The 26,545-nt window shown below is 35.3% G+C and overlaps 1 protein-coding gene across 1 annotated transcript in view; it reads right to left on the bottom strand.

Annotated features, from left to right (window-relative positions):
* LOC129752681 (uncharacterized) overlaps nt 1-20,879 on the bottom strand; it is a 34,168-nt gene extending 13,289 nt beyond the window's left edge. Inside the window, exon 1 of the mRNA XM_055748449.1 lies at nt 19,329-20,879. Within this exon, the coding sequence (XP_055604424.1) occupies nt 19,329-20,879 (1,551 nt within the window). The remainder of the gene's footprint in view (nt 1-19,328) is intronic.
* Nucleotides 20,880-26,545: the final 5,666 nt, after the last annotated feature.

Genomic DNA, 26,545 nt, shown 5'->3' with positions numbered 1-26,545 from the left:
AATTGATGATGATGGGTACATTTTCCAGAAGAGGTTAGTGGGTGAGACTTGTTGTGAACGATATCTGCGAACTTTAGCAGCAAGCAAAAAAATAGAAACGATTTGAAATGCTGCTCAGTTCCCTTTTGAACGACGATGTTGATGGCATCATGTGAATGACATTGAACAATAATATTGCTCTGCTTGCAAATACGAGCTGGTACGCATAGGCTATTCAATAGGATGATAGGGCGATGAATGGCGATTTGCCAACTGTTTATAGTTTTATTTGTTTTCTTCAATAATGCTTCTCATATCGGTCGCCGTAAGGTCAAAGATGTAAACTAAACTAGGGTATTTACCGAGAGATTATTTTTCTGTATCTTACTTAAGGCCATTAATAAATTTCGGAAAATTTCATCATTACAGTGTATCAATGCAGTTTGTTTGAAATAAAATAAAAAAAAAACTGTCGTGTATGCTCTGGTAAACCCTTAGTTATATTGGGATTTTCAAAAACCTAAATTTTACATCTTCAACCCATTAAAACTGATCCATTAATCAAAATGAGAAACCTTACCAAATTTCGCACACATTGAATACCTCTGAGGAGACTTTTAACAAGTGGAAAAATACATGAAAAAATTTATGAACATTTCCACTAAAAAGTTATAAATAATTATGGCAAGACTGTAAAATAATCTAGTGGTTGATTTTCAGTCAGAGAATTATTTCTTCAAAGACAAAAGTGCGTTCGAATTTCATTGTCTGGCGCCATGTTGAAATTGGGTGAAAGGGCTAAACTAGAAGAAATTGAATCCGTATATCTGACGCCATCTTGAAATCCAAGATGTTGATATTCGCTGAACTCGAAATGCTGTGAATGGCAAATTTTTTTAATTTTATTGAATTTTCATTTTTTTTCATTTTTGAGTACTTTACATTTTTTGAAAATGCCTTTTTGTTGTGGTATTTTATCACCATTAGAAAACGTACAAACATCATTGGTGGCAGGGCCGTAGGAAGAACCGACTGATGGAAGGGGTTTTGGTGACTAATTTTTACCTATGATTTTTTATCTAACAACACACGAATAAAAAAATTAAAACAAATTATGTTTGTAACTATATGATTATTCATTTTTAAGAACTCGTTTATAGTTTTTGTATGAAAATGTAACTTAAGAGAAAACACCAATGCCACAAGGATGGTAAAGTGTCATTAATAAAACCTTAAAAAACTAACTTTAGAAAAGTGCTCCTTAGCCTAAAGGGTGAGCGGTTTTTTTCCTGAAACCTCTAGGAACAAAATATGAAATTTGCTTTCATCGGTTAAAATTTTTGAATTTGTTCAAAAGTCTGGTAGATCAAAGTTATTTGATTTGAGCATAAAATAAGTTATTTTTAGGGTAGCCTTCAATGTCTTTTTGAAAAAAACTTATTCTATACTCAAATCAAACAAGCCCATAATCTTTTAAACTCTTTTGCAAATTCCAAGATTCTAACCTTTGATGAAAATAAATAAAATTTTGCAAAAAAAAAAAAAACAGTAAGAGATAAAAAATTTTTGAATCAAATTTCCATGATGCAAACTTGAACTAAATTTATGATTTTAGTTTGAAATTTGGCTTTAAAAAAAGCTGCAATATTAATAATGTTAAACAATACACCGGAAAAATGAAAAAAAATGTGCAGATTTTTGAGGTGCAGATCAGGTACATGGAGGAACAGGAAATTTTTTTCATAAAGAATCAATTCCATACTTAAAATCCTGTGGATGATTCTTAAAAATATAATGTGAGATATTTGGCATGAATAAAAACTTAAAAAAATAACTCAAATTCTACTATATATTTGTGATTTTCTGCTGAATTGTGTGTACAAACTTATTCTGATTCAAAACTTTGAAATCTGGAAATTGATTTGACAAGCAAATTTTTTAGTTTACGTTCTCTAGAATTTCTCCATAATTTTATGTTGATCGAAAAACTCATTTACAAGCTAAATCTTTTTTTCTGAATTTTAAATCTGAATTTTAAACCTGAATTGAAAAATTGAACTTTGAATCTGTTTCCGAATTTCTATACGATTTCTGAAATGTACAAAAAAAATACGATTTCTGAATCTTAATTCCAGATCAGAATTTCGTGAACCAAATCTTAAAGCCCTCATTCATGAATCTATTATTTAAATTCTGTAGTGCTGGTTTAATCTTAATTCATTATTTTGATTATTTATTTTTAATCTGTTTTGTGAGTCTGATTTCAAATGTGAATTTCGAATGATAAATCAGAATCTGGTTTTCAATTTTGGAATGGTTAAAATGTTTATATTTTGTGTTAGAATAAAGTTTAAGAAATTCGAACTTGAATATAAAACAAATTTCTTCTTTTTTCATATACTTTTATCAACATATTGAAAATGCATTCGATTTTCAAAAAACAAGATTCTAATTTGATATGAAATGCAAAACCGAATTCGAACAAGGATTTAAAAGCAGCTTTTCATTCCTAATTTCTTATGATCATTCGAACTGAAAATCAAGAATCCTAAACTTGATACAAAATCAGAAATACGAAAATATGTAGAAATACTATTTTGGGTATAGTAATATGGAACCAGGACCTCCAAAATGGGTTTAATTTGAAATGTATTATCCAGACCAGAATTTCTATGATAAGGTTGCCAAATGGCCCGGTTTCAACCGGATTGGTCCGGATATTTAAAATAAAATTTGGGAAAATTCTAGTCCGACCCGGTTGCCCACATTTTATTGGAAAAGCCCAGATTTTGACCGGGTTTTTTCTCCTTCTTCCTTCAAATAAAAAAAAAAACAAATTGTGTTATTATTTTCTTGCAGCAGGTTTCAAAAAATTATCATGCAAGGTTTTTAAAGTTTTTTTTCTAGATCTTTGATGAGAAATTCCTAGGTTTTGACCAAATTTGCCCGGTTTTTCCTGGATTTGGTCGACAATTTTGAAATCAAATACCCGGATTTTTCCAGGTTATTATATAAAACAGCCCGGATACGAGCTGAAAAAAATCTGACAACCATATTTTATGAACAAGTGAAAAAATTATGAAAAACTGTAGTAGAATATTTAACTTGAAATGGGTTTTTGAGGTTTTTGTATTAATTTTTAGTTCAAATAGTTACTTTTGAATATTTTTGCTCTATAATCATAATTTGATTATGAATTCAAAATTTTGAGTGTAGAGTAGAATACCTCGCTTGCTTTTTTGGACCTTCATGGAAGGGAGGGGGGGGGGGGGGTTTAGCCCCAAACCATCCCCCCCGTTCCTACGGCCATGATTGGTGGTTGTTTAAATTATATTGGTCCTATTATAGCGAAAACTATAAGGTATTATTGTTTCTGAAATCCGCTCGATTTGGGCACATGTGCAAAAATCAGATGTTACTAAAATCGGATGTGGCCAAAGTCGAATGTTGCCAAAAACAAATGGGGTCTGAATTATGGTTGATTTATGCGTTTTACAATCATTTACAGCATTTTAGAGTAAAGCAAACCCCGCCATTTTGGATTTCAACATGGCGTCTGATAGAGAAATTCGATTTCTACTCGTTGAGTCCTTCCACCTTATACCCATATTGTGGATGTTCCATTAGATTTTCAGTAATTTGTAAGAAATATGGTAATTCAATCTGAAAAGGCATGACAATGATAGGCATCGAAAGCTTTTGCCTAGTAGTTCGGATACGTTCGCCTCAATTTTGCATTTATATTGTGGTCAGTTTTTACGGCTTGTCATCGTTGGTTAGTAATCTTTCGACTACAGTAGATATAAGATAACAAAACGGCCCAAGTAACATTTAAAGATTTATTGCAGACTACTAGACAAATTTTTGGTTTTATAAGGGGCTTTTGGAGTCTTATAAAACTATCGGCGTTACAATCGAAATAATATGAAAATTAAAAAAAATGCGATTTGTCTTTGATCGGACAGAAAAATATTCAAAACTAAACATGATTTCAACTTGAAACTTTTATTTCAATATTTAGCACCCTCAAATGGTTGGCAGAAGATGTTGATGTTGATCATCTGAGAAAGTTTAAATTTTGCTGTCCGGTCAAAGACAATTTTCCTATAGTTTTTTTTTCGAAACAAATGTTTCATTCTGGTTTATCAAAAAAAAAAAAAAAAAAGAAATGAAGAAACATTATTGAAAAACACGTTGTTACAAGACCTGTGCAATTGATTTCAGTAATTTTGCTAAGTTTTTGTGCCCTTAGTGACAACTTTGGTGAAGTAATTCCTAGTGTCCGGTCATAGAAAACACTTTTGGAAATGAGTGAAAACCAACATAAAATGATTTCTTTCACCACGTGAATATGTTGTACATTAATTTTGTTCTTATATAGTTTAGTTTGTCTGTAGTTTAGTGATCATAACATTGGTACTCTTCAAATCAGTAGAGAAACTAATATTTACAAAAGTATATTTTTGTAGTAAATAATTGCTTAAAAACATGTCCGGTAGAAGACTAGTTTTTCAAAGAGAAGAGAAGTTTTTCAAAGATTTTGATTTTTTTTTTTGTTTTAACTCAAAACAACACACATAGCTTATCAAAAATGTGTAAAAATGGGAATTCCAATTGAAGTATGTGCAATCTAACCTGAGCGTGTCCTGTTTTGACATCTTGATCGAGAACTGTCACTATGTTTTTTGGCGATTTAATAATTGATTATGAGTTCTAATAAAGCATGCAAAAGAAAGCTTGGAGCAAATTTCTAATTTTCTGTTTCATTGTAGTTTTTACAAAGCATTCATAAATCTTTTAAAACAGCTGAAACAATATGTTTAGTGAAAGCTTTATAAGCGTTTTCAGAACTACCTGAAAACAAATGGTTGAAACCAGAATATTAGCATTTTTCTATAATAAAACCGTCATAAAACGAGCTGCACATTGAATGATATAATAAAACCATAATAAAACCCCCTTATGCTTGTTGGCTTAAAATGTGTTACTTCGGTTTGTTTTTTTTTTATTTTCAAGCAATGCATGGATTAAATGAATCAAACAGGTTTTTATTAAATATTATTTGATAATTCTTAATTAAGTTCTGTTACATTGAATGGTTTTCGTATTTCATTTTATGAAAACTTTTGAAATATTTTCATAACTTTTAACATTTTTATCACGATTTTCTCAAGGCCGTAATAAAACAGGAGCTTACTTTCATGAATAGTTTAAATTTTTTAATTTGTTTAAAAAAAATCTGGCGAATGCGGCTTATTTGAATTGGTGAATATAGAATTAGTTTTTTTCCTCAAAAAAGCTTTCAATTTCTTATACAATCTATCCACGCTCACATCAGATAACCTTAATCTATCAAGCTTTTGAGATTGGATCATTTGATAAAAAAAAATGTGATTCAAATCCGATTCTTCCAAACTTGATCCAAATATACGATTTAAGATTAGTGTTAATCAATCCATTAAAAAAGGATTTCCGGTTTAATAGTTCATGGGAAGATTACATGTTTCAACATCAGTAAATATTTTCATTAAAAATCGATTCCACATTTAAAAACCTGTCGAAGATTTTTTTTTACAGATAAAATCAAGTGTTTTTAATGAAACAAAACTTGCAGAATAAAATCAAATTCTATTATGCATTTATGATTTTCATTCCTCAACTAAATTGTCAATTTGATAATTTTAACACATGCCGAGATATCTCGTTTTACCTCTTGCGCGAATGTGTTACATTCAGAAGCATCACTCAAATGCTATAAATTTAATCGTTGAACTATATTATAAAAAAAATCAACACACCGATTTCGGCAATTCAGAGATACTAAATTTTTGGAATTTGATCCAGTAGTATCTGAGATATAGAATGTCGAATAAAGGTGCTTTTTGACTTAAATTTTTTCGCGATCGCTAATGTGTTCATTTGATTCTGAAACTTATTCACGAGCTGAATCGGTGTTTTGTATATTAATTTGGAATCTAAATTCTAAACATTAATTCAAAATTTGAATTTGGGATTCATTTTTGAATTTCAATGTGATTTCTGAAATGTACAAAAACGATTGTTTGATTGTTTGATTGTTTGATTGTTTGATTGTTTGATTGTTTGATTGTTTGATTGTTTGATTGTTTGATTGTTTGATTGTTTGATTGTTCGATTGTTTGATTGTTTGATTGTTTGATTGTTTGATTGTTTGATTGTTTGATTGTTTGATTGTTTGATTGTTTGATTGTTTGATTGTTTGATTGTTTGATTGTTTGATTGTTTGATTGTTTGATTGTTTGATTGTTTGATTGTTTGATTGTTTGATTGTTTGATTGTTTGATTGTTTGATTGTTTGATTGTTTGATTGTTTGATTGTTTGATTGTTTGATTGTTTGATTGTTTGATTGTTTGATTGTTTGATTGTTTGATTGTTTGATTGTTTGATTGTTTGATTGTTTGATTGTTTGATTGTTTGATTGTTTGATTGTTTGATTGTTTGATTGTTTGATTGTTTGATTGTTTGATTGTTTGATTGTTTGATTGTTTGATTGTTTGATTGTTTGATTGTTTGATTGTTTGATTGTTTGATTGTTTGATTGTTTGATTGTTTGATTGTTTATGAATGGCTCAATTGTTTAAATGGTTAGTTAATATACACTTTTTAATGTTTTTGCTTAAACCCGTTATTATTTATCCGAAAATAAAAAAAATTATCACGTAGGGGAAAACTGTACAAGACGCACCAGCGGAGTAAGATGGCCCATGTCATTATTTCTCAAATATACACTAACCTACGGCTTCGAATGATGTTCTTCTTCATTTTTATTGTAGCAAACAAGCTTTTTCATCATTCAATAGATGAAAAGTTCACGAAATCTACTTAAGTTCTTAGAAATAGAAGAGTTAATGGAATCAGCGTGAAACTTGTATTTTTTTATAAATAACAAATAAGGTTTTATGGTAAAACAGCCTGCGTAATCTGATCAAATTACAGCTTATCGTTTTACCACTCATGTGCACTTTCGGAAGACTATAAATATTTTGATGTATTTTATTAACTTCCTACAAATGTTATCAAAAATCAATCATATGAAAATTGGGGCAGAATGCCCACAAGACCACGTGTTTTACGCTCAAATTTTGAATGCTGTTAACTTTTGAGAAAACCCGAATTTCAAAACAAAATGCCATTATTTTTATTTGCTGACTCCCGAATTACGATAACAATGCATAGTTATAACATATTTTGTCCTTGTTCGAGTTAAAAAGGTGCACCAATATTCGACTCGAAAAAATTATCGGCCGCCATGTTTGCCGCGATATCAGTTAAGAAATTGAAGTTCGTTGTCTACCTGAAGGCGTTTTACCTATAAGGATATAATAAAGTGAATTTTGAAAAGCAAAATTTTCGTTAAATTAAGCAATAATAAATGATTTTTTGCCAAAGTATAGTTAGTTTGCAAAAATACGATGAACATGTAATTAAAAATTTGGTGTTTCAATAATTACATTCCGTATAATCAATTGTTCTATTTCTTACCACCCTTCCTGTTTGGTGCGTTCTGTCCATTAGTTTTGGCGTTCTACCCCGCGGTTTGTTTTCTGGCTGTTTTAGTTTTTTACAAAAATATAGTCAAAATCGTGTTTTTATCATATTTTTTTTTTCGATAATACGTAAATTTCATCCTTGAATCGTCGTCAACTTTCAATTTGGCTCTTAAATGATCGGTATCGCTGTAAATGGCAATTATGCTTAGCTGGTGCGTCTTGTACAGTTTTACCCTATGCACTCTTTTTGACATCCAATCATTGTTTTATTTTTTATTTCAATCTGATAGCCAATCTGATAGTTTGATATTTCATCGAATATTGTCGAGAAAATGCATGAAAATTACCATACAAACACATATTTCTATTAACATAATATTAAAAGTTAAAAGCGCAACGGAGTTCGTACAGGATCAGCAAGCCCTAAGTAAAATTTAAAAAAGACAAACCTGGATAAAAAAAAAACAAGAAAAAATAAGAAAAACAAGATGAAACAAGATATAAAAAGATAGCATTAGACAAAACGCGAGAAGGCCTGATAAAACAAGATTAGACTAGATAAAACAGGATTTACTAAAATATAGCAAGGCAAAATAAGGTAAAACAAGACCTAACTAGGTAAGATGAAATAAATCAAAAAATAATTCAAGTTTGAAAAAGGAAAACGTGATCCACAATACAAAAGGAGATAATACATTATTGAACATAGACAAACTAGCTTAAAAGAAGACGCCGAAAGATAAAAAGGAAAAAAATGACAAAAAACTATCAGTTAACAATATAAATGAAACAAGAAAAATCACAATATAATATGAAAATATAGAACAAATCCACATCAAACAAGACAAAATAACGTAAAATGAATCTATAGAAAACAGAGCAAACAAAGAATAAAATAAATCAGCATTAAAGAACATAAAACAACATAACAATTTACAATACATGACAAGATAAAAGTGAACGGATGCCACCATCTTGAATTGATATTCATTTTATTTTGTTATTTTATTTTGTGATTTTTTGTTTTATATTCGTAATGGTTTTCCTTGATTCGTATTGTTTTATTTTATTTTTTTAATCTTTCATGTGTTTCATCAAATTCAAAATTCTTTTATCATATTTTCTATTTAGTTTTATCTAGTTCATTATTGTTTCTTTTTTGAGCTGGGTTTAATTTGTTCCCTGTATTTGATCTTTATTTGACTTTTTAATTTTAGTTAATGTAGTTTTGTCTGTTTTTAATTATGTTCAATTTTGTATGTCCAATTCAACCGTGGTATTTCATGTTTTACCTGATTGATATATTTGTGCCTTGTTTTGCTTTGTTTCATATAGTTGTTATCTGTTTCTTGTTTTATATTGTTTTATTCCTAGTTAACTTCATAACCAGTTTTGTCGTGGGACTTTGAATTGTCTTGCTTCATCTGGTTTTATCTTGCATTTTCGTAATTGATTTTATTTTTGTACGAATTTCGAATTCTACTCATTGAGCCATCGAAGGAGTTTTCTTGCAATTTTTGGTCATTACAGCATTTTAAAGTTAAGCGTAAGCCACCATCTTGGATTTCAAGATGGTTTTCTATACACTGAACCCAAATTCACTCTTAAAATACACATGATACTGTGATTTTCTTCCATTCTAGTGCGACATATACATTTCACTTGGCAGTCACTTAAGTTTCAAGTGAATTCATTCAAATTCACTTCAGTCGTCACTTGAATTTAAAGTGAGAAAAAATATTCACTTCCCCATCACTTGAATTTCAAGTGAATGTCGGGTTGTAATTTCTTTTTTCAGAGTTCAAAATGGCTAATTCTAAAGAGCAGCGTTTAAAGCTTATGCTGGATTTGGATTTTCCCAAATCTTTGTATTAAACGTGATGTAAGAAAAGGTGTTATCATGTTTCAGCTTGTGGGTTGAACTGGACAGATTTTCTGGTTTGCATCAGGGAAGATTTAGAAGTCGCACTATCCGCAGTAACCGATCTGCCTTGGGATTACGATGGAATTTTCCAATCAATAAATCTATGGCGAAAGCGTAATGTAAGTATTTGGAATCGAAGTGGTGTTCTATAAATGTTCCTTTTAAAAATGCGAGAAATAATTAACTGGAAACTTACTTAGAAATTCAGATAAATTTCACTCGAACGTCATAGTGTAATTCACTTGACCGGTCACTTAAGTGAATTCACTTGACCCACCACTTAAAATTCAAATGAAATTACGTATGGCGAAAATTTACTACAGATGTCACTAATTTTTTAGGTGAAAATTATTTTGCGTGTAGATTATGCCAATCCCATCGCTGTCTTGTTACAACGGTCCTGGGATAAGGTACGTGTTTTTCTACGTGATTTTGTTAATTTCAGAATAGAAACATTATAGTTAAATTAAACTTTTGATTATTATTCCATACAGCGCAAGCCAATAATAAATAGACTGAAGATTAAAAGACCTGGTGAAGAAAACCTGCTTAACCATGTTTAAAACAAGTTTTACATATAAATGAGTCATTTCATGAAAAAAGCAAAAAAAGTGTAGTAAATTATACCATTACACAACTTCCAGTTCACAAAAGTTCACACAACTCGGATGTAACATTCAAACAAGATAAAAAAAAACTTTTAATGTTAGTTTGATGCCGTTTTTCTGAAAGTTTGACAACCCTGTAATCGAACTGTATGGAACGAAACATTGTAGAAACTTTCATTACGTCGACATTTGAGCATTTATGTTATGAATAATTTCACAATAATGGTAACTCATTTGCAGGAGAGAAACTTCAGATAAACCTTTGAGAAAAAATGATCAAAGAATGTCCTGGAAAAATCCTAACAAGCCGGCACATTCTCTAAACTCGGGTTTTTGCATAAATTTCAATAAAAAGGAATGATCTCACCCAGCATATACAAGTCCTTCAGTAACACCCTTCTTTAAAACAGAAATGCGAAATATCTTCCTATTTCTTTCCAATGGCCGTTTGATTTCAATAATACGTGTCTATCACCGATTTCTGAATAAAATATTGAATAAAAGGGTTTCAACTGTATTGAAATCAATATTTTCAAGCTGCATTGTGTAGCTAAATACTCACAAAACAAATTCACATATCTGAAACCCATTTTTATTTATATTATTCACTGACGTTATGATTTTTTTTAAATTTATTTGATCATAAGGATTTTAACACCAGGATGTCATTCATCCCTCACTGACGTTATGAAATGATTATCGAAAGCCCAAATTGTAAAGCATTGATTTGCGATAATGAGCGAGTTGTTTAAGACGTATACGTGCATAGTTCCGGATAAAAATCCGGATTCAGGGATAAACGAAATTGAATAACGTGTAGAGGTAGGTACCCGATAAATTCTTGGGTTTTCACTATGACGTTCGATTTTAATGTGCTCGATTCCGTTCCAACCCATCTAACTTAGCTGATCGTTCAATTTTCATCGGAAAAGTACCGAGCGAGCAATTCAACAAAACACAAAAAGAACGAAAAGCGTCGTCGTCATTCATGATGCGATGAACTGCAAAACCTTTGCCAGTCGGTCGTCGGTACTCACGCTTTCAATTAAGATCCGGTATCCGGACCCTCGAAGGGGCATCTCCGCGAAGCACCTCCTAATTGAGAGGAATAAATTAATGATTCAACCCGGCGATCGATGCCTTACACATAGAACTCGTAGGCGTCAGTCAGTACCCTGATAACCTCGTAGTGTTTTCGCACGTCCGTGATCAAAATATCAACTTTCCGCTCCTTTATCCTCGATTGAAGTTCTAGGAGCTGCTTGATGAAGTAAGCATGAACAGTACACGGACTGTGCGGGGCAAGAGTTTGCCAAAACTTGAACCGGCCTCCGAAGAATTCAGCTTCCATCCTGTCCTGCAGATATGTAGATATGAATCCGCGATGTTGTGATCTGAAGATTGCGTCAATTCGGTTTTTTTGGCTGCGGGGAATCAATTCTAGGAATCAACAACAAGCAACAGAGTATGAGAACATGCTTACCAGTTAGAGATCAAATAATTTTTGCACGATGTCTCTCGTTTTGTTGTTGTTCATATACAGAATGTATCCAAAAAATTCAATCAATCATTGCAATCAGGCGTGTTTTACTAATGAAATATATTAGAACAATCTTTCTAGGTTGAGATCTCGACTCACGGAAAAGTGGAGCATATATTTAAGAATTTCTTATTTGCATTTTAAAGTTAAGAATTTCAGATGGTATGCATTTCCTACTTCCATAATAGTTTCAGGTTCCAGCAACTAACGATATTTTAATGTCAATAGATAATTATGCATCGATCGGATAGAGTAAATACGCTCGATTCTCGTTCAATTAGAGCTCGCCATAACACTTCTGAGAGCTACCGCTTGTTGGTTGGATTCGATCGGGCTGAAAACTTGCACTATCATTACTGACGTTTCCATATAATTTCGGGGAGGTAATGAAAGATCAAGTCCTCTCCAGCTTCGCCAAGTCAAGTGCCTCCAGGGCGCAATGAGATGGATCGGAAAAGTCTAGCAGCAAATAGGTATAGAACAACAACGCACCCACAACATTGGCTGAACGTGATTGAGAGTCTGTTTGCTTTACTGGATGGGAAGTGATTATGGAATGATATGGAAGGTTCCCCACACACCGCCAGTTTCCTCGGAAGAATGCCTGCGAAACTTTTCTGCTAATTGGAAAACAAAGAGCTAGCGATTGCTTCTGAAGCTTGTTATGATAGCTTGTGGATATGCTGAGAACGCTTATATTGATGAATACCTTTTTAAAGTATCATTATGAAGAGAGAATCTGACTGCAGAAGCTTAAAGCTTCCTTTTTTATAATTCGGTATACTTAATTCTTAAGGCTTTCTCTCAAAACATCGTTTTGGTGAAAAAAATTGCAATTGCTATTGGGTTAAGGGGGGGGTAGGGTCTAACACTTTCAAAAAATCGATTTTTTTATTTTTTTATTTTCTTTTTGTAAAACATTTCAAGAATGTTGTGTCAAATTTTCAAGTCAATTGAAGCAAAACTGTAGAAGTTATAGGCCTTTATCTCCTCCTATCTAATACTGCGAGAAAGCAAGAGCAGAAACTTCAAACGCGTTTTTCTCGAAAGCACATTTTTAAAATCCGTGGACATCGTCATTTGAAAACTACTTATCCGATTCTTTTCAAATTTGGAACATATTTTCTACATATGAAATACCAGACCCCAACGTTTTTATTTTTTGATTTTTTTACTTTGGGGAGATTTTATAGGTGAAAAATGGCGGATTTTTAAGTGAAAAATCGTAGTTTTTACTTCAAACAGTCACAAAAATTTCATAAAAATATTTTTAAGTTAAATAAAAACGTTGGGGTCCAGAAAAACATCTATTGAAAATATTTTGCTCTGATTTTTTGACTTCAGATGATTTTGTGCTGAGATACAGTGTCCACCGCAAATCCTGTTTTCTAAAAGGCATCCTCGAAAGTGCTGCGTCACCGGCTCATTTTTCAATATTTTTCTACGAAAAAATTACTAAATGTTCTTTTAACAATGCTTTGTATAGTGCAAAAAATTTGAATACATTTGTTTGAACGATAGCTCTAGAAAAAAATCATGAAAATGGTGTTTTTTTATACCCGTTAGACCCTACCCCCCCCCCCCCCCCCCCCCCTTAAGCAACAGAAGACGGACGTAAAGGGTGATACGGTCAAAACTTGGTCAATATCAACTTGACGTATTTCTTTCAATTTTGCATTTAAAAAACCTGAACACCCCTCATTTTGAAGGTGTGTCAGTTGTCAAAATGCCGTCCAAGGAAGAAGAACAGCATATCAAAATTTTGCTCGCGCATCGCGAAAATTCGAGCTACTCGCACACAAAGCTGGCAAAATCGCTAAAAGTTGCCAAATCAACCGTTACAAATGTAATTAAAGTGTTTGGGGAACGTTTGTCGACAGTCTGGAAGTCTGGTTCGGGGGGAAATCGAAAGTTTCAAGCGAAACCCAGCCCTCTCTCTCCGAGATGCCGCAAATAAGCTGGGTGTATCGTCTACAACCGTGCATCGAGCCAAAAAACGAGCCGGACTATCGACTTACAAGAATGTAATGACTCCAAATCGCGATGATAAACAAAATACGACGGCCAAAGCGCGATCCCGGAGGCTGCACACGACGATGCTGACGAAGTTTGACTGCGTGGTAATGGACGACGAAACCTACGTCAAAGCCGACTACAAGCAGCTTCCGGGACAGGAGTTTTATACGGCAAAAGGAAGGGGAAAGGTAGCAGATATTTTCTAGCACATGAAACTGTCAAAGTTCGCGAAGAAATATCTGGTTTGGCAAGCCATCTGTACCTGTAGCTTGAAAAGCAGTATTTTCATAGCTTCCGGGACTGTCAACCAAGAAATTTACGTGAAAGAGTGTTTGAATAAACGTCTGCTGCCTTTCCTGAAGAAACAAGGTTGTTCCGTACTGCACCCATAGAAGAGGTTGCAGAAATCCAATGCCTTTTTAGCAAATCTCTGTGCCGATAATGCTCTGAAATGTGCACTGTGCCGAAGATGATATGTTTGAAAAACCGTAACTGGCATAAGGACTCGGCTTCCAACCAATATTATTCATGACCACTACATTCAAGCAAAACAAGAAAAACATTTAATGGGATTTCGTTCCTATTGGATAATCCATCCCAGAAACAAGAAAATAAAAATAACAACCACAGCGCCGTTGGAAGATTCGAACTCAAATCACCAATTACATCGTCTTGCCAGTCCGACATCTTAACCAGTGTACTATTTGAACTTCATGCAAGACGAGGGCTATTTGTCATAGGCTTTCTGCCACCGATCAATCACAAAAAAATAACGCACGACGGAGGATTCCCGGCGTTTGGCCTCCTTTCAAGGTATTCCTTTGTTTTGGATGGAAACGGGAAGGGGAACGGGAAACCCATTGAATGAGAACTGTGCTTTGCTTACTGCCTGCTATTACATACACACGCTACATATACACAGCTGCTAAAGCCGGGCAGCTTGGCCGGTAATTGTTTGCCGGTGAATTGAAGCAATGTTTTTTTTGTTGCTTTTACTACATACACACGCACAGCTTGGCCGTGGTTGTTTGCCGGCGGATTGAATTGAAGAAATATTTTTGTTGTTGCTTGTGCTACACACGCGTTTGCCGGCAGATTGAATTGAAGGAATATGTTTGTTGTTGCTTTTGCTACACACGCACAGTGCTCGGTTCGCTGGCTGCCTGGTGTTGGCCGGTATTTATTTCTATCCTTCTTCGTCTTGTGATACGATCGGGAGGGACGTGAATTCGTTTTTATTTTGTTTCTTTCAGACATACGCAATTCGGTTAACTTGGGAGGTTAATGCCGGTGGGAGCAAAGCGAATCAGCACCGGTCGCGTTATCTTCTTGTACCGATGATGCTATGTAATTGACTACACGCCATTGGCACAGAGGCTGAATTTTGGGTGTGTTTTGGCCGGATTTGGCATCTTGCCATTACGGCAAAAATGCCATGGAGTGGTACGCCGCCAACAACGTGCAGGTGGTTCTCAAGGACAAGAACCCTTCCAACACGCCAGAGCTCCGCCCAATTGAGAAATACTGGGCTATTGTCAAGCGGAACCTAAAGAAGACCAAAAAAACTGCTAAGGACGAGCAGCGGTTCAAGGCAAACTGGCTTTCTGCCGCGAAGAAGGTGGACAAGGTGGCTGTACAAAATCTGATGGCAAGGGTTAAGCGTAAGGCCCGGCAATTCGGATTTGGAAAAGCGGAAGCCTAACTGAATATTTTTCCTGAACTCGATACTAATTAAACTTGAAAAAGAAATTTAATTTGATTTTTTTAATAAACGATTTCACCGATTTCCACGCGTTTCCCTTGACCAAATTTAGACCGTATCACTCTTTATACTTTGGAAAACTTTGACTATGTCCAACATTAGGAACACACTGAAAAAGTCTATAATTAGGGGACATAGCATTTTTTTTAGTTTTTAATTAAAAAATATATGGTTACAACAAAAATAATTGTGATTAACAATCCGACAAAAAATTTCAAAAATATCGATTGAAAAAATCAGTTTATATCTTCCCTTTCTAAAAAGAGTTTTAAAGGAAACATGCTAATAATCCTGTTAAATTTGAACATACTTAAAAACAAACCGGTTTTTACTTAAAATCTTAGGAGTTAGAAAACTGAAATGCATGTATGATTTGAGTTCAGATGATCCATTACATTTGTTCGCACTTAAAACGTCTTGACTGGTCACTGGTTAAGGAAGAAGAGAGCTATGAGACCAAACACGAGCAATGAACCACGTTGGCATTATAGTTTGAATGATTCTATGGGTTACTATGATTGATATTAAATATAAAACTTAACATACTCCCCCCGCCAGAATGAATCGTTTGATTGCACAGACAGATCTTCTATAATCAAAATGTCTGGAAAACAACATGTAGGAAGATTTTCTTGCAAACATAAAAGAATTCATTTTTATTTTGTTCGCTTCCGCTGAATTGTGCGTTTTGCAAGATTTTCGTGAACAGGTGAATCATCTATTTTCTTACGCGATCAAAAATAGTTAAACTTGGTACGTATATGTTCTTTCGTACATCGATAATTCTGTTATTGTTTTATAATCTGGGAAATAACTTGGAGTAAACTGAATCAAGTAGCGCGGGTCTGACGATATGTATTGCGAGGTTGAATGATCTTTGATTCGCCAAAACTTTGTCAGTGGAATGCATTTTTTAAGGTTAACGATATTTTAACCATGTTTAAGGATGTCTGACTGCATCTAATATTTCAAATTATAGTTGGAGGTGATTGTAGATCTGCTTGAATTCATTTAAGTCAATGATGTTTAAGCCTAACACGCTCGATATTTTCCAAATGCAACAGAACTTCAGTGTGATTGCCGAAAATCGAGCCCCAGCCTGAAACAGGGTAACATGTTGAATGACAAACGCATTGGTAGTTGTTCAAATCCAGTAAAAGTATCCATTTGACATGAATATTCGGGAAATTCTGTATTTAATGCCATAATATATTGTCTGTATCATTGAAAGTTGGATTTTGTGACGTATTTTGCAGTCACAAATATCCTTAAAAATCTTAACTAACAAGCTGTTAGTTGTAGGCAAAATTAATGAATTAACACCGATTTGACCGGTCGCACAAATTTTGCAGTGAATCATGAAATGCCAAATCCAATTTAGTATGCTTCGCATAATAATATATTGACATTTGACATTTCCTAGCCGGCAAAGTTATATTATGGATTATCAAAAAAAAAAAATAATAATGAAATGGTTGAAGTTTTTGCAATGCAGACGTTATGTTGTCCCTAGACCAGTTTCACTCTTTTCATTCGGCTGCTTCCTGCATGTTTTACGACTGCAATTATTGGTACGGAAATGTTTGTTTTCTTCAGACCCTTGATGTTGCTATGCTAACAGAGCTCGTTTACAAAGTTTTCCGAACTTGAAGTGTCTATATTAAGGTCCGAACAAATTTCGCATTCCGCCTAAAGTTTTCCAAAATAATGTCACGTCCGTTCTTGAAGTAATTCAATAGGTTTGACTTCCAATAGCTTCTAATATAGAAGTGATGCAATGATCTGTTGATTATGGAATAAATGTAGAGTGTCACTTATCTAATTAAATATGTAGCGTAGCGAATGTCAAATCCAAATTAAGGTGGAATTATTAAATGGCACTGATTACCTGACACACATCGTTTTAATGTGATATACTGCAGTGGCGTTTAAAAAAATTTGATTGTTGTGATCAATGATTTTCACCATAATATCTTTATTGAGCCAAGAAATGTTCTACTTGTGAGCTTCTTGAATCTCAATTCAAGAATTATAACAACAAATTTTTCTTAAGTGACTTTAATAACTAATTCAATTATCTAATTATGTTATCCAGCATTCCAATATTACTTAGGCGTCTTTGTAAACAGTTCATAGAAAATCGCAATCATTTTTTTTCATATAGGGTAAGTGAGCCTTAATTTGGCATGCTCCTTATCTTGGCCTGCCAAAATGCATTTTGGTGTTTTTGATGTCGAACATACGCCAAAAACTGAAAAAAAATTAATTATAACATAAAATCGCATATTGCAACATTCTGCATAGCATTTGTTCACAATTGAATTCAAATGACCACGAAATAAATTTTTTTCACATGACAAACTGCAAATAAAATTATGATCTTCGGAAAAAATCTTAAATGAACCTACCTTGCTAGTGCATCTGCCAACTTCGGATTGATTTTGAAAACACACCTCTTCACGGAAAAATCATTTAAAATCACCGTTGGTTACAGCGAAACATGGCAAAAAATATAAAATTATTATTTAGTCCAAGCTACGTGCATTTTTATCTAGAGTTTAAGAAAATATAAACATTTTTTTTTGCCTAATCTTGGCATGAAATTCCACAAATAGAAGTATGTATGTATGTGTGAAAACGACATCAGCAGGCAGTCGGCAGCCGGCAGCCGGCGGCCGTTTGTCGGCCGACGGTGCACAGTGGTCTGGAAATTGAAAAGCCGGTCAAAAGTAAAATGAATGATTGAAATAAATTTAAAATATCATGAATGTATTTTGGACTAAAATTAATTCATTTATCTCTCAAGTCGACTCAAGCTTATTTGGCATCTTAGTTGGAATTATAATGCTACAATTTGAGCTGCTCTTTTATGGTAAATTTCGAGAACTTTTCTTCTCAATAAAATTTACCTCTCAATAAATTAATTTACCGGATCCGAATCCGAATTGATATCTTGGATCTCAATGTTGAAGTTACTATATCCACACCCAAAAAATTCCACATTTGGAAATGAGGTTTAACGTATTTTGATTTAATTTGATTTGCTGCATATGTGTCGCTTTGAAAGAAATTGTTATAAAGCTCAAATTATGACACTCTAAATATTATGTTTATTTAAAAAAAATTATTGCACTGCAATGTTGGAATACTAACTTGAATTTTTATTGTTTGCAGTTTCATGTGAAATCAAAAATAATATTTTGACCAAGTTTGTTTTTTATTATAGATCACTGTGCATCAGCAGGAGGTGATGACGTTTGTTCTCTGTTGGAAAGGAATATGCGAAAGAAGCGCTGCCGAGTTTGGGTGTTGATTTTGCATTAGAGCGAGTGGGATGCAGCACGAATTTCAGCCAGCTTTTGAATTTGCTGTTCGCTTCCATTGCCTTTAGTTTCCAAACGAATGAGTGAGATGCAATCTATTTCTATCAGACTGGCTGGAGTGAGCGAAAGTTTGTCTTGTTTTGCTTTCCCGGTGTACGCAAACGATTGCTAGAAAATTCCTAAGGGCGACATTTTAAATTTGTATGATTAAAAGAATCTTTCGCTGACTTAAGTTTTAGCTTTAGCTTGCTTCTTACCTCGATCGGTCCTCCTTTTATGGGAGCGGAATTAAAAAATATGAACATTCTCTTCTATCTTATGTTACCCTGTTAACTTCACTGGAAACATATCTATGATGATTGCATGTTACAGATTTAGCAAACTGTAGATTTAGGATAAATGCACTGGTTTGGATAGTGGATTTTCGGATGGTTTGGTGACGAGTAAAAAGACGCGCGTGTGATCTTAACGAGAGTTCTATTTCAACTGATATGGTAACAAAAGTATGTGTGTAGATGGTGTGGATGTTATAGCAAATTTATAGCACAAAGTGCACTGTAAGAAATGTGGACTGTATCATCACTTTTTTATTTATTCATACTCCCCCCGTTGAGTCGACAGAGTCAACATCAGGAAGCAGGCAAACCTTTGTTACAGCACGCTGGTATTCACCTTTGGCTGTACGAACTGTTACCACCCTGACGATGCCGTCCTTGCCAGGATGCGTTGAGATGATTCGACCTAATTTCCATTGTTGTGGTGGGATATTCTCGTCTCGTAGAAGAACCAATGCGCCTTCATGGATTTCCAACACACGGCCCTTCCATTTATGACGTGTCTGGAGTGTATGCAAGTAGTCGGCTGACCACTTTTTCCAAAAATGGTCACGCATCATTTGAATGTGCTGCCACCTTGATAGTCTTCCAACCTTGAGATCGTCGTAACTTGGTTCCGGTAATGCCTTTGAGGATCGTCCAGTCAAAAAATGTGATGGAGTCAAAGCGCAAAAATCGTTAGGATTATCCGAGTACGGTGACAACGGACGTGAATTGAGGATTGCCTCTGCTTGAACCAGGAATGTATACATTTCTTCGTAGGTTAAACGCGTTTCGCCAACAACACGTTTCATCAGATATTTCATCGATTTTACTCCAGCCTCCCAGATGCCTCCAAAGTGAGGACTTCTTGGCGGAATAAAATGCCATGTTACGCCTTCAGAACTACAGTAGTCCTTTAATTTTCTTTGGTGGAGTTGATCTTCAAATAATTTTCGCAAGGCTGCAAGTTCGTGGTTCGCTCCCACAAACGTTGTTCCGTTATCCGAGTACATATCACACGGAAAACCACGACGACCATTAAAACGTTGAAGGGCAGCGATAAAAGTTTCCGTCCGCATATCTGTCACGAGTTCGAAATGCAGTGCCTTGGTTGTCATACATACGAATACTGCGACGTAGGAGTTGTAGTATTTCGGCTTTCGTCCTCCTTCCCTGAGAACAAACGGACCAGCAAAATCGACACCTGTACGGCTGAAAGGTGGGGCTGGCGTGACACGATAGCTTGGTAAATTGCCCATGTGTTGCTGCAGTTGTGGAGGTTTACATTTAAAACAGCGATAGCAGCTTCCAATGACTTTCTTGATGACTGCCTTAGCTTTGATTGGCCAGAAAGACTGGCGCACGAACGAGAGCAGGCCACTGTGCCCGACATGGAAGTGCTTCTCGTGCAGATGACGAACTATCATTTCCGTTATAGGATGCTTTTCTGGCATAAGGATTTGATGCTTACCGTCATAAGGAATGTCAGAATATTTCAATCTACCTCCAACTCGAATCAATCCGTCTTCGTCGATAAATGGTGCCAAACTTGAGTAGTTATTTCGTTTCATAGAACCTGATGACAATTCTTTTTTAAGATCGCCGAATGCTTGGTTCTGAACTAATCTGCAAATTATGCGGGATGCTCTGGAAAGCTCTTCTGCTGTAAGTGGCTCATAATTCTTTGTCTTGGTACATTTGTTGGCAATGAACCTTAACACGTAGCCCCATGCTCGATTTAATCGGTTAAAGTTGCTTAGACGTGACAAATCAAATGGTTGTTGCTTTGGAGCCATTATCAGCGTGTGTTTCACTTTCCGTATTTCAGGCAGACTTTCGATTGCAAGAATCTCAAATGTCGGTTCTTCAATCGATTCCATTTTGTGTAGTGCGACTGGGCCTGTCCACCACTGCTCGTTCTCTAAAAGTTGCTCTGGAAGCTCTCCACGGGATAAAGAATCCGCTGGATTGCATTGGGATCGTACATAGGGGAACTGGGTATAAAATGCGCAGTCGGGACAAGATGCGCCACCATCAGTATTTCACTAAACAATCATTGTTCAACATTTCTGAATATGCCAGTTCGTTCGATTTACACTTTTATGCGTTTATAAACATTTGTGGGCCTTCTAAGTTTACTACATTGCGTAAATTTGACCAAAAACGAAAACAAATTTTTTTTGGTGCTTTTCTTGCAATTTTTCAACTTTTCTCGTAAGGATTTGCGGCATCTATCAGCAAAACATTTACCTGGCATCTGTTCCAATGATGAACAATAGCCTTGACAATCATCACACAACGAAAAATTTCCTTATTGAATTATTTTTTCTGTTATTTTGAACGATTTTTAATAAACATGTCTAGGCAGGGCAAAACGCGCCATGTCCGTTTATCATTAAGCATGTCTCATATTTGTTAAAATTTATATTCAGTTTTCATTACAACAATTTTAAGGATATTTATATGTTGAATTGGAAAACATAACTTGAATATGAACGAATATACTTAAAACTCCTAAATTTAATATACATTTAATTATTTATTCACAAGAACGTCAGTATATCTGGCAGCACTACGCGTAGCAATACATTTTTCCATCTGTGAAGTAGAAAAGAATTGTTTTTACCTGCCAAACACTTTCGGGGGCCCTTGAATTAATAAACACTTATTAATCGTTAAACGGCGCGATTGGGTACACACATATGCGCACTTTGCCCCGAACGAAATGGAAATCATACTTTAGAAAGCCTTTTAGAATTCAACGATTAAGACCTATATAATTGGTTTAAGTGTTCCGGTTTGTTTATTTCTGGTGAAGAACAGTCCCCTTTTCAAAACTATTGTCGAATTTACTGGATTGCATTCTTCATTTACGAGTAATGAAAGATTCTTTTTAACGTAGGCGTCTTACCCCCAGTTCCCCTATCTCCATTCGTAATCGTGAGTAAGCTCTACGATAGTAGCCACTCGATTGCATACAAATTCATTTAACGTTAATGGACTCTTCTTCAGCCAACTCAGGACGATTTGTGAGTCTGACCAAAGCGTAATACTGTCGAATTTAATGTTGAGAGCTTCTTTCACCTTCTTAGTAAGTTGAGCCAACAAGAGGGCTCCGCAGAGTTCCAGTCGAGGGATGGTCATAGGCTTGAGTGGTGCGACACGGGATTTACTGCAGATCAAACGTACTTCGATTTCTTCATTTTCAGTTACACTTCGAACATACAGGCAGGCACCGTAAGCGAGCTTAGAGGCGTCACAATACCCGTGTAGTTCAACACTTTTCACTTTTCCAGGAATAACACATCGTTGCTTCCGAATATTTTTCACTGAACACAATTGTTGCCGGAACGATTTCCAGATTTCCAGTTGCTCTAGTGGAAGTTCATCTTCCCAATCCATTTTCAATCGCCATAGTTCTTGCATAGTAAGTTTCGCCAAAGTCACCACTGGACCCAAAAATCCCAGTGGGTCGAAGAGACGTCCAATTTCAGCCAAAACTATGCGCTTCGTCGGTTTGATGCTGCTGTCTAGCGGTGGTACGTTGAACACGAAGTAGTCTTCACTCGGATTCCATATCAGTCCAAGTGTCTTGATTGTATTGTTGATGTCCGATCCTTCAAAATCCATCTGCTTTTCTTGAAGTTCTGCGGGAATCATTTTCAAAACTTCCTCGCTGTTGGAGCAGAACTTGTGGACACCAAAACCACCTTTCTCGAGAATTTCGTTGAGCTGCTTGTACATTTCAATTACGTCAGCTATTGTTTTGCCACCCGTAATGAAATCATCTATGTAGCTGTCTTTTCGAATTACTTCCGCCGCGAGCGGGAATGTTTCAGATTCATCAGATGCCAACTGGATTAGCGACCGTGTTGCCAAATAGGGCGCACTTGAGCAACCATATGTGACCGTCGATAATTCGAAAGTAGACATTTCACCCTTCTTGTTGAGCCATAAGATACGCTGAAATCGTCTATCGTCTTCATGGATCTGAACTTGACGGTACATCTTGGGAATATCAGCTGTTAGAACTACCTGATGAATACAGAATCTTAAAATGATAGTGACTAAATCACTTTGCACCGTTGGGCCGACCAATTGGGTGTCATTCAGCGAAATGCCTGTTGACGACGCCGCCGAAGCGTCGAACACGACTCGAATCTTCGTGGTGGAACTTGATTCCTTAAAGACCGCATGGTGCGGTAGGAAGTAACATTCCTTGGGACTGTCATTAACTTCCTTCATGTGGCCGAGGGCCAGATATTCGTTCATGAAATTCTCATATTGTTCCCGCTTGGCAGGATTTCTGGAAAAACTCATCATTAGCTTGTTGAATCTTTGCTTGGCAGTTTCAAAGGAATCGCCTAGTTGACTCCTGAGATCATTGAAAGGCATGCGCACGATAAAACGGCCATCAGATGAACGACGGTGCGTTTCTTCAAAATGCTTTTCTACGGCGCGTTCCACCGCAGTCATAGTAGAAGAGTTACAACAATTTTCGAGCTCCCAAAACTTCATAAGCGTTCGATTAACATCATCATGGGTGGTGTTCACTTGGCAAACACGCTGGGAGGATCGTTTATTTGTTGTCTTTGCTGAACCGCTAACAACCCAGCCGAACACAGTTTCAGCGAGAGTAGGAAGGTTGCTACCGATTTTCATTCGTCCTTTCTTCAGAACGTCATAGAAAACTTCTGCGCCGATTATCATGTCCACCTCACGTGGAACGTTAAAAGAAGGATCGGCGAGTTCAAAATCTCGAGGAAAGTTCCAAGAATTAATGTCTACTTTACCTGTAGGCAGCTCGGTGATCGAAGGGGTGATTAAAAAATCCAGACTGGCAGAATAGGCTCGATTTCGCGACGAAACATTCGTCCGAACAGTTTTGCATGACATCGTCTTCATGCCATTCAATCCGCAGATTGTAATCGGTGGGTTCAAATCAGTGGGTGTGATATTCAATTTTGCAGCTAAATTCTCGGTTATCAAATTTGCCTCGGAGCAGCAATCAAGCAAAGCTCTGCATTTGATTTTCCTGTTGCCAGCACCGGCAACCAATACTAAAGCAGTCGAGAGAAAAATCTGTTCAGCAGTTGCTTGAGTTTGCGTGCAGCAGTTAACAATTTGCGTATCAGCTGTTCCATCTTGTTTCTTGTTGTGTTGGTGAGTGGATGTGCTTGGATTCGGAGAGTTTTCAAATTTCGTTTTCGTAGTTTCGCTCAAATGCAAGAGAGTGTGATGTGGCTTACCACAACTTTTGCAACATTGATCAGTTTTGCATTGAGCTGTGCGGTGGCCTTTACGCAGACAATTAAAGCAAAGACCCGCCTTCTTGACTCTCTCGAATCGTTCCTTTGCTGAGAGTTTCTTAAACGAGAGACACTTGTAAATGGATGACTCACCTTTACAGCAAGGACATGTTTCGCTCGTCGATTGCACAAACACTTTTGCTTGCTTGCTTCTTGATGCTGATGTGTTGGTTGGCTGTTGAGTTTGACCTTGAAGTTTCTGCAAAACTCGGCTTCGTTCCTTCAGGAATTCGACTAATTGCTGGTAGCTCGGCAATGTTCCACTTTTCATCGAAGATTCCCAAAGTTTCCTCGTTTCTCGATCCATGCATTTGCCAACAACATTAATCAGCATCATTTCCGATAGTCCCTCCACAGGCAGGGTTGCCAACTGTTTTTCGAAAAAGTCTGGAATATTTTGAAAAAATGTCTGGAAATGTCTGAAAAAGTCTGGATGGCTTGCTTTCGGGAAAGTGGTGACCTTTTTTTTTGGTCACCAGATCCCGATAGGCACTTATCGTTGGTTTCTGACAGTATCAGCACTGATTACACTGACAAGACACTTAGAACAAAAATTCAACTATTTTCTGTCAAATTTATTTTGTCAGATTTTGTAGGTTCGCAACCTGAAAAATGTGACAAAAAATACCCTGTAGGAAAAATGGTCCTATTAAGCCCGATTTTATAGTCGAAATTGCCTGTTTTTTTTAAAGTTGGGTGGTTTTTCCTAACTGGGATAGCATTTCTTAAAATTGATCGATGCGCACTCTGGAATCGATATTGCGTACTGTTAGTAAAATTATCCAGAAAACGAAACCGAGTGTCCAGTCAGTATGGTCAGTGATATCAGTTACGTGTTCTGTTTGACTCTCAATTTAACATATATCTTCGAAGAATTTGCCATTAGTAATAGCTTTCTACTAATGCATTCATAATTCATAAATTCTAATCATTTTACACCATATTTTACCATGACCATTTTGAATTATCATAGTTTCTTAGAACAATTTTTGTCCTAAGCCAAAAGTCTGGAATTGTCTGGAAAAAATGTCAAAAATCTGGATATCTGGAATCCTGAAAAAATGTCTGGCAAAAGTCCAAAAAGTCTGGAAGATCCAGACAAAATCTGGAAGGTTGACATCACTGTCCACAGGAAGATTCCGATTCTTCAATGCATCGACATGTTTCGTTAGTGCTTCCCGAGCGGACATTTATGGCAAAATTATAGCAAATTTTGCTATCACGCCCTGAGAGTTGAATTTGCTCTCATTTTGCTTGACATAAGGTGGTACACAGCAAAAATGAGAGCAAAAATTTTCATACTTGGTTAGCAAAGTGATACCAAATTTTGCTAAAATTGACACCTTAGTTACACCTCGTTTTCCGAGAGCTTGGAGAGCACAATAATGCCAATATAAGGCATCACATATCTTTCATTGATAGCAAAATTTGACGTCATTATGCTGTCGAATCTTTTGAAAAATGAGGTGTACTTAAGATCTCAGATTAAGCAAAATTTGGCGTCACGTAGCTAACCAAGCACGGAAATTTTGCTTTCACTTTTACTGTGTACCACACTATGTAAAGCAAATTGAGAGCAAATTTCACTCTAGTCGTGCTAGCATTTTTGTTATAATTTTGCCGTAAAAGTATGCTCGAGTATTGATTTTTGTTATAAATAAATTTAAATAATAAAACTAACTAACATTTTCAACAAAAAAATTTGTTCTTTAATGATCTTATAACTTTTCCGGTAAAAAAGTAAAATTTCTTATTATTATTGGCAAGTCATAAAACAATTTTCTTCCAGCACACTTCCATCTCACTAAACGCCTAAAAATATATTAAGAAAGCAAAGCATTTCTTTAAGAACAGAATTTGATACCCACATAAGAATATAATTTGTTAGAATCTATAATCACGCAATTCAATTGTCTACACAAAGGCGTAAAAAATCTGTGTGTTGAGTTACAAAATTTGCTATTGTGATTTCGAGAAAGGTATTAATAGATCAAAATTATTATTTGGATTAAGATATTCCATACAATACTAAAAATACAACATTATGGAAGAAACCATCCGAAGCATGGTCAGGATTATCATAATGAAAATTAATTGTTTAAAGCTGTAAATTGTATGTATTGACATGTTTTCGACAGCATCGCATTTACGCCTAAATTTCATAATAACGATCATCATCTCCAGAAAATAGATCCTCCCATAAAATTCCTTGCAATTTTCGGATGAATTAGTTTGAG

The sequence above is a fragment of the Uranotaenia lowii genome, chromosome 3 (genome assembly GCF_029784155.1).
Source record: "Uranotaenia lowii strain MFRU-FL chromosome 3, ASM2978415v1, whole genome shotgun sequence".
Lineage (NCBI taxonomy): Eukaryota > Metazoa > Arthropoda > Insecta > Diptera > Culicidae > Uranotaenia > Uranotaenia lowii.
The sequence above is the reverse complement of the archived record's forward strand: the minus strand, read 5'-3'. Positions and strand labels throughout refer to the sequence as shown.